The 17,552-nt window shown below is 47.2% G+C and overlaps 1 protein-coding gene across 5 annotated transcripts in view; it reads right to left on the bottom strand.

Annotated features, from left to right (window-relative positions):
- Positions 1-15,838, bottom strand: part of LOC131253491 (uncharacterized) — a 68,945-nt gene extending 53,107 nt beyond the window's left edge. For all 5 annotated transcript variants that reach the window (XR_009175210.1, XM_058254516.1, XM_058254517.1 and 2 more), the window contains exon 1: positions 15,497-15,838. Coding sequence is in view for 4 of the 5 variants with exons in the window: in XM_058254516.1 (XP_058110499.1) it covers positions 15,497-15,838 (342 nt within the window). In the remaining variant the exon portion in view is untranslated. The remainder of the gene's footprint in view (positions 1-15,496) is intronic.
- Positions 15,839-17,552: the final 1,714 nt, after the last annotated feature.

The following is a 17,552-nucleotide window of genomic DNA, read 5'->3' on the forward strand; positions in this document are numbered from 1 at the left end:
ACCCATCCAGTGTTCTTCCGAGCCGAGCCTCTCTACTTAGCGTATCAATAATCCACTTATCCATGGGCTCGGGTCGTCGAGTAAGATCCGAACCATGAGGTCGGCTCGAATGGGAGCCTGGTCAGTGAAAGTAGTAACGCACGACTGGAGTAATGCTCATAGCACGATCTCCGGGTAACTGCCGACGACCACGCACGCGTAGCCCTCGCGTGGTGGCGATGACCATGCCGAGATTATTGGACATGTTCATTGCAACCCTCAAGTATAAATACAGATCATTTCTACAGATACAGGGAGGCAAGCTCTCACACCCTCACTCTATTCCACATCACTTAGACCCTGTTTCCTTTAGCCTGATTTAGGCATCGGAGGGTCCCCTGCTTGAGCCAGGGTCTCCTTTGCTTGTTGCTTTGCGCAGGACCAGGGTTCGCTCCAAGCACTCAAGGCTCAGTGGAGGGTGATCCAGATTTTGACATCAACATTTTGGCACCATCTATGGAAAAAGATACAAAAAGACTAGCACGTTTTACCAGAAATGGCAAGAGGAAAGAAGAAAATACTCCCAATAGCAACTACGGAGCCCGAGCCGAGTGAGCTACATCACTCGTCCTCACTACTGCATACCGAGTCAGCTCTAACCGGGCCGTCTCAACGGACCCGAAGCCGAGGAGGTAAATACAGGGCCTTGCAGAACGAAGTGCAGATACTGAGGGACGAGATCAACAAGATGAAGGAGCGACAAGAGCCTCTCAACCCAGAAGAGGTGGCCCTGGTAGCTGAGGAGGAACCACTCTTCGTAACCTCCCATGCCAGATCATCCCAGAACCTGTCCGCTCAAGCCCCGGAGCCATTGCGGCATGCCGAGCCGACCTATATCTCTGCAACCTCGGCGTTAGCCCTGACTGACCTCCACCACAAACTGGAGAGGAGAAGGGGCAAAACACCTGAGGTCGAGGTTCCTCATGATACTATAGCAGAGAATCAGAACCCATGGGAAGCTTAGCTTGACGAGCTTCGGAATCAAATCAAGACCCTGCAGAGGAACCAGCAAACCCCTGCTTCAACTGCGGTGGAAGCGATGATGGAAGAAACTGAGCCTCCCTTCACCAGTGACGTGATGAGTGCAGAAATGCCTCCGAGGTTCAGGATGCCCCCATCGCTCAGTATTCCGGGTCAGGTGACCCAACAGATCATGTGAAGTCTTAACGTTCATAGATGCAAATTCAATCTGCCTCGGACGCAATGATGTGCCGAACCTTCTCGATAACCCTTACTAGGGCCGCGAGGAACTAGTATCGACAGCTTAGGCTAAGGTCGATCAGCACCTTCGCCAAGCTCAGCAGGTTGTTCTTGACTCAGTTTATCGTTGGCAAGAAGAGTTGAAAGCTGTCGACCCACTTGCTGACCCTCAAGTAGAAGAGCGGAGAGTTGTTGAAAGACTTATATCACTTGCTTCAACGAGGAAGCCTTGCAGGTGGACGACTACTCGGACAAGATGGCATTATCCGCAACGATCAGCGGGCTCAAGGAGGGCAGATTCTTATTCTCGATCGGGAAGAACCCACCTTCAACTCTTGGCGAGCTTATCAGCCGCCTACAAAAGTACACTAATGCTGAGGAGTTCTTCAGCTCGCACAAGAGCAACCAGACCTCCGAGTCCTCGTCTAAGGGCAAGAGGCGGAGGGACAAAGCACCGTAGCACGCAAATAAGAGGAGGTCGGATGACAGCACCTCTCGGGACAAGAGGCTGAGCCAGAAGCCTGAGAGGAAGTTTAGCTCGTACACTCCTCTCAACACATCTCCGGAGCAGATCCTGCTAAACATTCGAGATCAGAGGCTACTGCATTGGCCAAGCTGCATGAAAACATATGTCGACCAGCGGGACAAACGCAAATACTGCCGCTTTCATCATGACCACAGCCACAACACTAGCGACCGCATCGACTTAAAAGAAGAGATCGAGACCCTCATTGGCAAGGGTCATCTGCGCCAGTATGTGAAAGAAGAGAGGCGGACCCGAAAGGATGACCAGCCACGCAAAGCCAAGGACGAGGCCACGGAGATTCGAACAATCTATGGTGGCCCGTCAGGTGGTGGAGATTCAAACAGGACTCATAAAGCCCACTCTAGGAGCACCGACCCCGAGCATTAAGAGCTCCAAGTAAGCCCTTGCAGCCTTACGTTTACAGAGGAAGACGCGCAAGGCATTCAACATCCCCATAACGATGTCTTGGTGGTTGCGATGATGATAGCCAATCGCATGGTCTACCGTATCCTGTCGACACTGGAAGCTCGGCCGATATACTTTACTCCGAAGCGTTTGATAAGATGGGGATCGACAGGTCGCGACTCCAACCCGTGAAGACTCCGCTACACGGATTTTCCGGAGATAAGGTTATCTCCGATGGCATTATTTCCCTCCCAGTTACAGCGGGAGAATGGCAGAATCGAGTGACTCTGCCAGTGGACTTCGTGGTGGTGAATGTACCATCAATGCATCATGTCATCTTGGGGCGGTCGTCCCTTAATGCAATGAGGGCAGTCGTGTCTACGTATCATTTGATGATGAAGTTCCCTACCGACGGAGGGGTCGGATATATCTAAGGAGACCAGCGCGAGGCGCGCAGGTGCTATTCAATAGCGGTGAGAAAGGGCTCGGCAAAGCAGGCCCTCACCGTAAACGGCTCGACCCCAGAGATCCTGCAGAGGATTCCCTCACCGAAGAACTAGTGATTGTCCCACTCGAGGATGCCGATCCGAGCAGAACGGTTCAGCTCGGGTTGTCGCTGAATTCCGAGCAACGAGCTCAGATGCTGATCTTCCTACGAGAGCACAAGGACGTCTTCGCAAGGTCGCACGAAGATATGCCGGGCATCTCTCCAGAGATTATGGTTCACAAGCTGAACGTGGACCCAGATCACAGACCAGTGAAGCAAAAGAGGAGCGCGTTCGAGCCCGAGAGGTATGCGGCAATAGCCAACGAGGTGTCAAAACTCCTCAGTGTCGGCTTCATTAAAGAAATTCACTACCCGGATTAGATCGCTAATGTGGTCCTTGTAAAAAAGGCCAACGGGAAGTGGCGAATTTGTGTGGATTACTCAGATCTGAACAAAGCTTGCCCCAAGGATAGCTTCTCCCTGCCTCGGATTGACCAGCTAGTTGACAACACGGCTGGGCACGAGCTGCTCACCTTCCTGGACGCATACTCCAGGTACAATCAAATCGCGATCTACCCCCCAGACAGGCAGAAGACAACCTTCGTTACGAATAAAGAAATCTACTGTTACCGAGTCATGCCCTTTGGCCTGAAGAACGCTAGGGCTACATACCAGAGACTGGTGAACCAGATGTTTGCTGGGCAGATCAGCCGGACCATGGAGGTCTACGTGGATGACATGCTTGCTAAGAGCGTCAAAGCATCTAACCACATTGCAGACCTCGTAGAAACCTTCTCGATACTGCGAGAGTACCGTATGAAGAACCCGACCAAGTGTGCCTTTGGTGTGGGCTCAGGCAAGTTCCGTGGATTTTAGGTCAGCCAAAGGGGTATTGAGGCAAACTCCAAAAAAATCAACACACTGCTCGACATGAGCTCACCTCAGACGATGAAAGAAATCCGGTGCCTCACCGGACGAGTCGCGGTGCTCAGACGGTTCATATCCAGAACCACCGACAAGTGTCTCCCCTTCTTCCAACAGTTAAAGGGTCACAAGAAAGCGGAATAGACCTCGTGCTGCAAGCAAGTTTTTCAATAGTTGAAGTAGTACCTAAGGTTACCACCTTTGTTATCCAAGTCTGAGGAGGGCGAGTCTCTGTTTCTCTACTTGGCAGCTTCCACCTCGGCTGTCAGCTCGGCACTCATTCGAGAGGTGGAGGCAAGCATGATGCAGGACATGAAATTCAAATATAATGTACGAGATTTCAGGCTTAAGATCACGTTAGTTCAGAAACAATTACACAAATTCCATATCCCACATGAAAGTCCAAACCATTCAACTAAGGGGAATCTATGTGAGTCCAGGCCTACACATGTTAGGGTTGTATCTGTTAAAATTATAAATCAAACGATGCTCAAAGATAAGCAGTAATCATCCACACATGCACAGCAATCAGTCCCTAGTCCAAGGGATTCACCGATTTCAATTCAAGGAACCCTAAGGTGAGAAAAGGGGCAAATAAATTAAGGATAATGCAATCTAGGGTTAGGGTTTATGAAAAACTAGTATGAGAGGGTAAAATAAGAAAAAAACCTGAACCGGAAGACAGTTCCCGCGTGCAGACAGCAACAATGGCCCAAACGCACGTGCATGTGATCACGGGCGCACGTGTGTGGGGCCCACTATTCAAAAAAAGGCCACCTTGGCCCTAGTCGGCTAGGGGTGGACTCCAAAACCCCCAAATCTCAGCTCGATCCGATGCACGGTTTGTGCGTGGTGCTCCGCCGAAGTTTCAACCCTCCTGCAGGGCCAGATTCTAAAAATCTGCTGTAGAGAGAAAAACAGCTACAACTATTGATAGATTTGCAAATGGAATGCTTGTAGGAGAAGAGAAATATGGATGGAAGAAGGTGGGGGCGAATCGGGATAGATGTGGCTTCGCACCACGGTAGTTAGCCCTTCGAAGAAGGGAGGGCTTCACACCCAATTAGGTTTTCATAACTCGGAAAGGAGCAGGAAAACACAGCAATTTTTATTAATCTTCATTGAATCAAAAGATCTACAAGGGGTGCCTATTTATAGGAAAACCCTATACCCCAAAACTCGCGCCATGTGCGCAACCTATTACTTGGCGATGAAGTAAACTAAAATAAAAATCAAACAAAGAAATCTAAAGCGTTCATGATGTTCTAAATAATATCAATAAGCAAGACCTAAAATATGAGATCAATCCGACTAGTGGGCCACGATCATGAGATCCCATGATGGGCTTTACTTGACTATCAGGCCCACTCTTTGAACCAAACTTCGTCTTCTAACTAGAAGGCCCTCCCTGGACATCATCATCGATCCAGATCGACGGTGGGGCCCTCCTTCTTCTGGCGTATGTGTGTAGGGGGCGGCATGCGTGCCCGTGTGTGCGTGATGTCCCCATCAATTCTCCCCGGTTGCAAAAATTTCGCCTCTAGCGAAATAAAACTCCTGAACCGCTCCGAGATGTAAGGATCAAGTCTCTGAAGCTCCTCCTCAGCGAGCCACATATTGGCTGAAGCTGGACGTGACTTCCACTTGACCAAGAACTTCTGAAACCCGCCGTCCGACGTTGAAACTATCTGATGGTCCAGGATATCCTCTATTTCTTCTCTGGGTGTGTGAAGGTTAGGTATGGTAGGTAGAGGCTGGGAAAAAAGGTCGGGAAGAGTAGGTATGGGAGGTAGAGACTGGGAAAATAGGTCGGGACGGGTGGGTATGGGGGGTAGAGGCTAGGAAAATGGGTCGAGAGGGGGTCATGGATCAAGGGAAAGGTCTGGGGAATCAAAATGGTTGGGCGAAAGGTTCGACAATGCATCAATGGCCCCCTTGAAATGCAACTAGATCCTCCATATTAAACGTGCCACTAATTCCCATGGAGGGTGAAAGATTTGCCACATACGCATTGAGACCGTTTCGTTTTATAATTTTGAATGGTCCAGCGCTATGCACGTGTAATTTTCGAACGGCTCCCTGAGGATACCGCTTTGGCTTGATGCAGATCATCATATAGTCCCTTACATTGAATTCCTTGAAACATTTATATTAGTCTGCAAAAAATGAGTAATGTTCATTACTAGTCATGATCTTTTGCCTGATTTCTTGATACTGTGATGCGTAAAAGAATCTGCAGGCTCTGACGGCCTATGGGACAGTGACATAGGGACGCTATCAATAGTTTTCCCCGGTTTATAACTAGTAACGACTTCATAAGGACTGAGACCTATGAACCTATCGACAGAACTATTAAACGCGAACTCGACTATAGGTATTACGGTGTCCCATGTTCTAGTGTGTTTTATATCCCTCCTTGTGGGAAGACTCGTCCGGTAGATCATCAGGAAAGACATCATCCACTACCGGAATGGCCTCAGTGGGTAACTCTACACTAGCCTCTGATGCACCCTCTCTAGCCACGAGGCAGCACATGTTGTACCCCTCAAAATAATGGTCTTGATATCCCTCATGGGGTGGGTGCAGGGGTGCAAGCCCATGACTGATTCCTTGGCCACCTCCATTCATTGGTCTATCCTCCTGGCCACCTACCTAAGATTGGCCATTTTTCCTAATGATGGGGTTTGTCCTAAGGGAGGCCTCTATTTGGTCAAGGCGTTGATCTATGCTTTGTTCCAAGCACTCACCCCAAGACTCGATCTGCCGGGACAACTTGTTTAGTGACTCTAGCAGTTGTTCCATGTTTTAGTATAGGGTGCTAGCCAAAACCATGACCCGTACGTGTGGGTGTACGACTTGCTAACTTCACCTAAGAACCTTCTACTGCGACTATATGCAACTAAATGGTATTAAATGATCCTATAAGATTCTATATGAGTGAAACTACACAACGCTACCAAAATCCATCAATATAGTTGTCAAAATAAGAAAGTTTTTTTTTTTTGTTTTTTAAGAAACAACCCAGTTTCTAAAAACGAAAAAGGAAAGTTTCTATAAAAAAAAACAAATTAGGAAAGTTTCCAAAAAAAAAAAACAACCTAGTTTCTAAAAACGAAAAAAGAAAGTTTCTAAAAACAAATTAGGAAAGTTTCAAAAAAAACAAATTAAGAAAGTTTCTAAAAAAAACAACCTAGTTTCTTTTTTAAAAAAAAAAAAAAAAGAGAGAGAGAGAAAAAGGAAAGATTCTAAAAACAAATTAGGAAAGTTTCTAAAAAAACAAATTAAGAAAGTTTCTGAACCTGGAAATAGAAAGCTAAGTTAATTTCTAAAATAATTCAAATAAGGGGATAACAGAAAATTTTAGCAGCTTATGTCAGGGTTTATGGACCTCTAAACAACCATAGATGATGAGAATTGATGCGTAATGGACATAAACAACTAAACCCTAAACACATAATGCATTCTCCTATAAGAACCCTAAGCTTTGATATCAAATTTGATGCAGGACATGAAATTCAAATATGATGTGCGAGATTTCAGGCTTAAGATCACGTTAGTTCAAAAACAATTACATAAATTCCATATCCCACATGAAAGTCCAGACCATTCAACTAAGGGGAATCTATGCGGGTCCAGGCCTACACATGTTAGGGTTGGATCTATTAAAATTATAAACCAAACGATGCTCAAAGATAAGCAGTAATCATTCACACATGCACAGCAATCAGTCCCTAGTCCAAGGGATTCACCAATTTCAATTTAAGGAACCCTAGGGTGAGAAAAATGGCAAATAAATTAAGGATAATGCAATCTAGGGTTAGGGTTTATGAAAAACTGGTATGAGAGGGTAAAATAAGAAGAAAACCTGAACCGGAAGACAGTTCCCGCATGCGGACAGCAACAATGGCCCAGACGCACGTGCATGTGATCACGGGCACACGTGTGTGGGGCCCACTATTCAAAAAAAGGCTACCTTGGCCCTAGTCGGCCAGGGATGGACTCCAAAACCCCCAAATCTCAGCTCGATCCGATACACGGTTTGTGCGTGGTGCTCCGCCAAAGTTTCAGCCCTCCTGCAGGGCCAGATTCTAAAAATCTGCTGTAGAGAGAAAAACAGCTGCAACTATTGATAGATTTGCAGATGGAATGCCTGTAGGAGAAGAGAAATATGAATGGAAGAAGGTGGGGGCGAATCGGGATAAATGTGGCTTCGCACTACGGTAGTTAGCCCTTCAAAGAAGGGAGGGTTTCACACCCAATTAGGTTTTCATAACTCAGAAAGAAGCAGGAAAACACAACAATTTTTATTAATCTTCATTAAATCAAAAGATCTACAAGGGGTGCCATTTATAGGAAAACCCTATACCCCAAAACTCGCGCCATGTGCGCAACCTATTACCTAGCGATGAAGTAAACTAAAATAAAAATCAAACAAAGAAATCTAAAGTGTTCATGATGTTCTAAATAATACCAATAAGCAAGACCTAAAATATGAGATCAATCCGACTACTGGGTCACGATCATGAGATCCCATGATGGGCTTTACTTGACTACCAGGCCTACTCTTTGAACCAAACTTCGTCTTCTAACTAGGAGGCCCTCCCTGGACATCATCATCGATCCAGATCGACGGTAGGGCCCTACTTCTAGCGTACGTCTGTAGAGGGGCGGCATGCGTGCGCGTGCACGTGATGTCCCCATCAAAGCAGTGCCCTGTTTACTACACCAGCAAGGCTATGGTCCTAGCCGAGACCAGGTACCCAAGCATGGAGAAACTAGCTCTACGCTTAGTCATCTCTACTCGGGCTGCGCCCGTACTTCCAGGGACATTCCATTATCGTCGTCACCGATTCACCCCTCCAACAAGTACTCCAAAAGTCGGAGGTATCCGGGCGTCTGACCAAGTGGGTGATAGAACTAGGAGAGTTCGACATTCAGTATCGACCAAGGACTGCGATCAAGGGTCAAGCCGTGGCCGACTTCATAGCAAAATTTACCACTCCGAGTGGCGAGATCGGGGACACAAGTTCGAAGACTGCTCCTGTGGTTCCTCCAGCTCTTCCTCTTCTCAAGGGGGCAAAGTCAGAAGGGGGAGATAGTAGATGGACCCTTTTCGTGGACAGGTCATCCAACTCGAAACGAGTCGGGGCAGGGATCGTCCTGGTCGCACCCGACTCAACCACCATCCAGTACGCAATCAAGCTCGGCTTCAAGGCCTCCAACAACGAAGCAGAGTACGAAGCCCTACTGGCTGGACTCAGACTAGCCACTAGTTTAAGAGTTCAACTCCTTAATGTACGATGCGACTCTCAACTCGTCGTGAACCACAAATCGACAGAGTACGAGGCCAAGTAGGTTAGGATGATAGCTTATTTAGCCGAGGCCTGGAAGCTGACCGGGAAGTTCAGAGACTACGTCATCAACCAGATCCCAAGAGCCGAAAACTCTTGGGCCGACGCCCTCGCAAAGCTGGCCTCAGCTACTGAGGGGAAGAACCCAAGGACTGTCCCCGTGGAATTTTTAGATAACCCAAGCATCGACCGAGCCAACCAGGAGATGGTCAATCCAGTGCAATAACTCCGAACTGGATGGATCCGATTATCAAATACCTCACCACCGGTGAAGTCCCTCAAGACAGGTTGGAGGCTCGGCGTCTAAAGGTTAGAGTAGCGTGCTACGTGATTCTGGACGACACGCTATACAAGAAAAGGCAATCTCAGCTGTACCTCAAATGTCTCCAACCCGACGAAGCAGATTATGTGATTCGAGAAGTCCACGAAGGGATTTGCGGAAATCATTTTAAGAGTCGTGCCTTGGCTCAGAAGATACTTTGTCAAGGGTATTTCTGGCCAACAATCCAAGAAGAGTATAAGAGCTTCGTCCAGAGGTGCGACAAGTGTTAAAGATTCGCTGTCGTGCCGACGCAGGCTGCTGACGAGCTGACCCCTATGAGCAGACCATGGACGTTCGCTCAGTGGGGGATCGACATCATGGGGCCTCTGCTTCCTGGAAGGGGGCAGACCAAGTTCGCAATTGTGGTAGTCGATTACTTCACCAAGTGAACCGAGGCCGAACCGGTGGCGAAAATTACCGAGCAGAAGGTGTGGAATCCCACGCACCATCGTGTCCGACAACGGGAGACAGTTCAATAATGACAGGTTCCGAGGCATGTGCTGGGGGCTCGGCATTACCAACACATACTCATTGCCTCGTCATCCGCAGTCCAATGGGCAATTGGAAGCAGTGAACAAAGTCATCAAACATCATCTCAAGACCAAGCTAGAGAAAGCTAAGGGTAACTGGGCCGACGAGCTCCCTTTCGTTCTCTGGACCTATAGGACAACAGCTCAGTCATTCACGAGGGAAACCCCCTTTTCATTATCCTACAACTCGGAGGCCATCGTCCCAGTCAAGATAGGACTCCCCACTACGCGAGTAAGGAGCTATCAAGAAGAGCAGAATGTTGACCAAATCGCGACAAGCCTAGATCTACTTGAAGAATTGCGAGACACCGTCAAGCTCTGAGTCGCAGCTCGGCACTAACAAGTGGCTCGGTTCTACAACTCCAGGGTCAAGAAGAGGCAATTTTGATGAGGACATCTAGTCCTTCGCTGCGTCTTCCAAAACACTACGGAGCCTGGAGCATGGACCCTCGGGCCGAAGCTTGGCTAAAACAGGGTCCTAACGTCTAGAGGACTTGGAAGGACGTCCGTTGCCTCACCCCTAGAATGCCAAGCATTTAAAGATCTACTACCCCTGAGGGGGAAAGCTTTGTATCTTGTATGGATCGGATCTGCTAGCCACTTCGGCTCTTAATAAAAGATCGCCTGCTCTTCTACTATTCTACTTGGTTTATTATACAGTTACTTCACTGCGCAGCGAAGGGTCATCTCTCATGTGCAAAGATGAAGTCCTTCGACAAACCGATCCCTTAAAGAAGGGGTCGGCTCGTCATTCGACAATGGTCTACGAAACAGCTAAGTACGCTACGAAGGGTCATCTTTCATGTGCAGAAATGAACTCCTTCGACGAACCGATCCCTTAAAGAAGGGGTCAGCTCGTCATTCGACAACAGTCTACTAAACAGACAATCGTGCCACGAGGGGTCATTTCTCAAGTGCAGAAATGGAACCCTTCGATGAACCGACCCCTTAAAGAAGAGGTCGGCTCACCATTTAACAAATTCTACTAGCAACAACATGATAAAGGCAAACATTCACACATTCAAAAGATTAGTTTTTTTCATTAAATTAAATATGTTCGATTACAACTTGTCATTATAAAAAGGGGGGGAATGAGAAGGATAAGCTCGAAGTCGAGTCGACTGGGGGCTCGGCTTCAGGAGCTTTCTCGGCCTCGGCAATTGTTGGTGGGTCCACCTCCACCTCTGGAGAATCCTCAGCATCCTCCATCGCCAAGACATCGAAGTCCAGCTCAGGATAAACACCTCAAACTTCGCCTAAGCACGCTTTGTAGTCGGCGTTGTAGGCAAAGTTGTAAATCTTCTCTAGCTCGTCATTTCGCTCCTTGGAGGATTTGAATTCCTCCATAGCCGCTGTGGCCAGGGAAGCAACCAAAGCCTCGAGTTCCGAGTGTTGCTTGGCAAGACCCTCAGCAACCAGGGCTTCCAGCTCAGACCATTGCTTGGCGAGACCTTCAGCAGCCTCGAGCCTAACAGCCTCAAGCTCGATAACCAACCGAGCATTGTCCGCCCTCGAATCCTTCAGGTCAGACTCCGCCGAGTCAACACGAGCCTGCAGCTCATTGATCTCCCCTTAGAGCCCCAGCTCCCTCAGATGACCCTCTCGAACCGGACCTTTAACTTCTCAACTTCTTTAGCCAAGGCCTACAAGCGTTCTTCCAACTCGGCCTTCTCCCCTTCAAGCCGAGTCATCGTCCTCAGCCTTTCTCTGATCTGGACGAGTGTCGGTAGCACCTGAGAAATCAAGGGTTAAGTCGTCAGATCAACAACCAAAAGACTACAAGTAAAATGACCGAGACCAAAAGACTTGCCGTGTAACAGCATGATGCAAGCAAAGTCATTTATGACCGACTTGGGCAATCGAGTCATGGTCCGAACCACAGTCAACTCAGACGCGTGCTTGGCCGCCCAGCTGTTCAGCAGCGACATCTAGTGGCCAGTCACCAGCTCCTATCCCGCAGAAGAGACCGGACTCGTAGCACCCCCGACGCCACTGGCAGCCGAGGCCTGAGCCTCGGCCTTGAGATCATTGGAGTCGCCGACCAGTGCTTCGACTCCATGGGCCAAAATCGTGTTCACCTCCGCAGTGGTGAACACGAGATTGGGGTTCTTGGCATTGGCGACCGAGTTGTGAGTCCAGCACCGAGGATTCTCCTACTACCTCCCTCTGAATCCCAGGAGGCGGGGGAAGGAAGGCCTCAAAGGTCGGGGCTAGTGTCGGTGCTAGTGCTAGCGCTGGCATTGGCGCTGGTGCTAACACTAGTGTTGGTGCCAGTGTCGCGGCCACCTCTGCCACTGACGGCTTGGCCACGATGGGCTCCGCCGCTAGAGTTTTCTTCTTCCGAGCCATTATCTTGACCCGGGTCTCTAGCCCTAGCGCCAGAATGACGTTGAACGAGGGGCGCGCTGCTTCCCCCTCTTCCTCTTCGATCCCGCTGCCTCAGCCATTCCTGATCAACAAGAAGAGTCAGCCTCATCTACTTAGGAAAAAATAAGCAAAAAAAATATAAGTCACGAAATTTACCCGAGGCTACGGGGAAAAGCGCGACTCTGCAAAAACCAGATGGCGCGAGGTTGCCCGGAGTGATCAAACTATACCAGATACGGTCCTCTTTCTGTAGCCAAGCCTTGGCTATCTAACCTCAGATGGGGGAAGACAGTTCTAGCGAGCCCTTCAGATAATCTACAAGCATGATAAACAGAGGTTAGAATGAAGAATGAGCAAGGAAGAAAACAAAGCTCAAGCCTACGCAAATCTACCTGGGAGGGCAAACTTGGTGGGTACTCGAACCCAGAGGCGTCCGAGCTTTGACGCTGGAGCCTCCCACTCTCCTGAGGCTCATAACCACTTTCCCTTCCAATCCTTGTTGGAAGAAGGAAGCTTGGCGACGAGGCTCGGAGTATACTGAGCCTTGGCCGAAAAGTAGTACCAATATGGCTCGGCTCTGTCATGCTTGGGCTAGTACATCGCCAGGAACTCGTCCGGTGTTAACTCCTGGCTCCTCTACTTGTGCCAGATGATGAAGGTAGATGCCAGGATGCACCACGCGTTGGGGATGAGCTGACCCGGAGCTAGCCTCAGTTGCGCCATCAGCGCGCGAACAAAAGGATGAAGCGGAAACTAGAGTCTACATTGAAGTGCGCAGATGAAGACTACTACTTCCCCATCGGAGGGGGTCCCAGGTCCATCAAGGGCAGAAGGGGCCCTGATGTGCACCGAGTCCGAGATTTGGAACTCGGCGCGAAGTTGAGCCATCTGTGACTCAACCAAGACTAAGCCCCCTGGAACCCCGGCTTCAGCTCGGCCTCCCGAGGGCAAGGCAAGCGATCTCCTAGCAAGGAGGTACTTTCTTCGTCCCCTCAACTCGACCCTTAGTCTAAGCTCCGGTACTCTTCTTGGGCGGAGGGTACAGTGGGACAGCCTCGAGAGTACCTTCCGATCCCCTTCGCTTGGAGTCTATACTCTCGGGCTCCGACCCATTCTGGACCTCGCAGACTTTGTCCAAATTGCTCGACATTGTGAAGAAAAAAGTGAAACGGTGGAAGACTCACGACACTGTTGGCGATTTACTCCGGTGAAAATTCTCCTTTCCAACAAGCTTATCCGAGCGGAATCCTCTTTTCCGACCAAAAAAATCCCTTTTCCAACTAGTAAAACTCTTTTCCGGCAGCAGGTCTCGGGGAGGAGAGCAGGAATCAAAAAAAGCTAGAGAGTATTCGAGCGAAGGAGAGATAAAATGAAAGGAACATCGGGATTTTTATAGCCCAAACCCGCCACCTGCAATCATGACGGACAACTGTCGCCAAAGTTGAAATGGCTCGAATCCGAGCCCAATCGTACGTGTGGCGATTCGCAATACACGCAACCAAACGTTATTCCGACACATGCACAGTCAGCAATCAATGCACCGGCGCCTCTTCACATTGCTCCGACCTGTGCGCTACCAGCATTCAATACGCCGACGTCTCTTCACATTTCGAGATCCACGTGGCATCCCCTAATTCACTTAGCCAAACCGCCTCAACATCCTTGGCCACGTGTGCGATGCCCAGTGGCCAAAGCGGGAGAAGCGGCTATCTCCGTAAAGAGCACGGGTCTCAAAGCTCATCATGGCGACGCTTCATTCAGCCCCATCATTACAAGGAAATCGACAGCTCGCCTCCCCAAGCCTCGGTTTGTTTCTTCAAGCTTCGATTCGCTTTCCTAAGTCTATTACTCTCTGAGTCCGAGCTCGGACTTAGAGCATAGGGGGCTTCTGAAAAAATGAATGGGTGGTGTGGATATCAAACAAATTCATCAAGGTGGGCCCCACATGGTAAGGGTAACACCCACTAAGCTGTTAACCGAGTAACAGCTAATCTGCTCCCCAGAAAATCTCGATGGTCTAGGAAAACATAAATTATACATCTAGAGGGTGGATGTTAGATCGACCAAACTGTAGTTCTTTTGTCCCTTTAGCTATGGACCGCCCAAGGCATGTGTCATAGAGGGCCTAAAATCCAAGGAGTACAATTCCAGAAATAGAAAATCTTTGATAGTCTGGCACAGTGTGATGGATGATGCACAGGCACTGAGAAATTGCGTACTTAGCATACAAGTAAAAATTACTCTTATTTGATTAACTGTCAGACTAGTGGACATTTATTAGACGGTTGGAAACGAGAAGCATCCAATGGTCCTACCGAATCAAAGGTTAGGACAACGCTATGTTGCACAATTAGTCTGTTGAAGGGTAATTTTTTACTATGAACTCGACCTACCATCCACTTTTTTTTATTCAACTCAAATAAAACCTACCTTACCAATCTAAACCTCTACCCATACGGACGAACCAATAAAGACAAAAAAACCCCTACTTTTTTCGGCTGCTTTACTCTAAAAACCAGGGTATTTTTCTCCAAAACCCTCCTTCCGTACCTGAAAAATCTACTTTGGTGACATAAGTTTTCGACCGTCCCAAAAAAAAAAAAAAAAAGCATAAAAAGGGAGCGTGTGCTAATTTTTTCCATCATATATCATACACCTAGGAAAACTTTGATACTTTGTCAGAGTGGGATGGATGATACACAGGCTCTTCGAAATTGCACAAATGGCACACTAACAGCCAAATTAAACCCTCCAAAATTATGGAACCCAGTTTAAATGAATCATGAACGAAAAATTAAGCTTATTCCATTATCTAAGTATCAGATTGGTGGACATTTATTGGACGGTCAAAATGAAAAATCCAACGGACCTATTTCCACAAACAAGTGTCCACGATTCAGAGGTTAGGATTGTTCAACCAATCTGATATTAGGATTGTGCATTGGCGACATTGAGCTGGACAATCTAGTCGGTTTATTTTAATACAGGCCATATGTACAATCTCAAGTGCCTGTGTACCAAGCGCCATACGCAGTCTGAGTATCAAATAACTGCTTATCATAAACTACCAGAATCTTGACACGCCGAACACGTGCAACCCGGCACGTGCCAGCGACACTAGCCGATCATAAGGTGGGCTCCACCGCTCGGGGAAAACCCTCGCGTGGCCAACACTTGCAAGTTGAATCTAGACCGATAGCAAGTCTTCTTAGAACCGTTCACATTTCCGTACACGTGTAGTCAAGCTGAAGAGTATACAAGCCTGATTTTTACGCCAGGTCAGTTACGGCCCACCTAATGAACGGCTCAGATGTGACAAAATGATCATTTTGCGGTCAGTTTTACCTCTATATTATCGAGAACCGATCTCGCGGAATTTAGGGAAATTCCCCGCTCTGCAGATGGTCCGCCACATATGAGTCCGACTCTCAGTGCCCTCCCTTTCTCTTCCTTGCCCTTCTCTTCCACAACCACGGACACGGACTCCGCTTCCTTCGCGCGAGGAATTCGAACTCCCAAGCGCCTGCTTGTGCTGCATGTGTTATCCTCCGAAACGAGCTTCGGAACGATAAAATCGGGCGTGAAATGGAAGATTTTATGAGATGGGAAGCGATTTCCTCTCTCTTCGAAGGAATTTCTTCGAAGAAAAGATGAAAAATTCGAGGTATTGAAGGAAGAAGAAGCCATTGAAGAGAGAGAGAGAGAGAGAGAGACATTAGGGCTTTCTGAAATCTTTGGCTTTTGTATTTAGGGCCGTTTGGTTTTCCATAATACAGGTAAATGGCTGTAAATCACTTAAAATAAGTAATTATTACGTTCTTTCACCTCTTTGAAAACGAGCGAGTAATTTCACCAAAAATATTGACTTAAATTCATGGGCCCCACCATAATGCATATAATATATCCATGTCATCCATGTATTTTATTAAAATATTTCAAGGCTTTATCGGAAAAAAATTAGGAAGATCTAATGTCCAATTGACCCACATGAAAAAAAATAATAGACTTAATTTGTGCACCTTTTTACTAAGCTCACGTTGAGGTTTGTTCACCATCTAACTCATTCATAAGGTCACATGGACATGAATAAGTGACAAATATAAATATAAGCCTAATTTAAAATTTCTGAGAGCCTTGATAAGTTTTTAATGGTTGGTATTTAATTCTCATAATTTCATGTGGTATGGTTCTCTTGGCCTTTGGATTTGCATAATTTTTGTGCTCATACCTTATATTCATTTGGCATAATGATTGGGCGGCACATGCCCCATATTTATTTTACAAATTTCTTGATTTAAGTGATTAAAAAATATTCGGTCAAGTCAGCATCGAGAAAGTAATTACTTGGTAAATAATGATTACTTCATTTATAACGAAATTACACTTGGGCCAGAAAACGGACCTCACAGGGAGAGAGAACCAAAGGCGAAAACCAGATTACTTTTTTTTCACTTGGGGAATTGAGATCTACACTCACATAGATGGATTTGCTAACATCGATTTTCCTTCCACTGTTGGTATTTCGAAATGGTACAAAGTGTACTGTTTCGATTCCAAATATGAAAAATAGGTGTATGAAAAATCAAGTAGAGTGGGAGTAAAAAGGTAGGTCGTTGAAGGGTCCAAGGAGGACGGCAGAGGCCACGCCAGGAAAAGAATCGCCTCGTCATTTGGTTTCGTCATTTGATGCTTTGGATTAAACTAATGCATTCGATGCGATTTTAAAAGGAAGGAAGTGCGGGAAGCGGATTGGCTAGTGTACCACACAACAGCCATAAATATGCTGTATTGACGTCCGCACGTTCTATGGGTCTCATCATGAGGTATATTTTATATCCAAACCGTCCTTCCATTTGGCGAGCTCCTCTTAATGCTTGAGGAGAAAAATAAGACAGATATATATATCAAGTAGACCACATCCCAAAAAGCAATGGAGATTGAACGTCTACCATTAAAACCCTTTTGAGGGTCACAGAAATTTTGGATCAATATTATATTTTTCTCTCCTCTTCATCCAGGTCTTTGTAACATAATGAACAGATTGGATGGAAAATAAACATTATGGTAGGCCTACGGGTCGTAGTGAAAATCACTATCTCCATTCATATTTGTGGTATTTACGGTGTGGTCCAATTAAGCTTTCGATGTGATTCATTTTATCAGATGATGCTCTAAAATTATCTCAAAAAACGAATGAACAGTGTAGATATGATAAATAAATTATTGAACGGGCCACTCGTTTGATCCGATAGTAGAACTCCGGCCTCGAGAGTGTCAGTAGCGAAGTGATGTGGACCCACCATGATCATGTGTTGTATCGATGACATCCATCCATTTGGAGACATCATTTTATAGCATGAGAAAAGTAACGAGATAGATCTAAAGTTCAAGTGGACCCCAC

The sequence above is a fragment of the Magnolia sinica genome, chromosome 8 (genome assembly GCF_029962835.1).
Source record: "Magnolia sinica isolate HGM2019 chromosome 8, MsV1, whole genome shotgun sequence".
Taxonomy (NCBI): domain Eukaryota; kingdom Viridiplantae; phylum Streptophyta; class Magnoliopsida; order Magnoliales; family Magnoliaceae; genus Magnolia; species Magnolia sinica.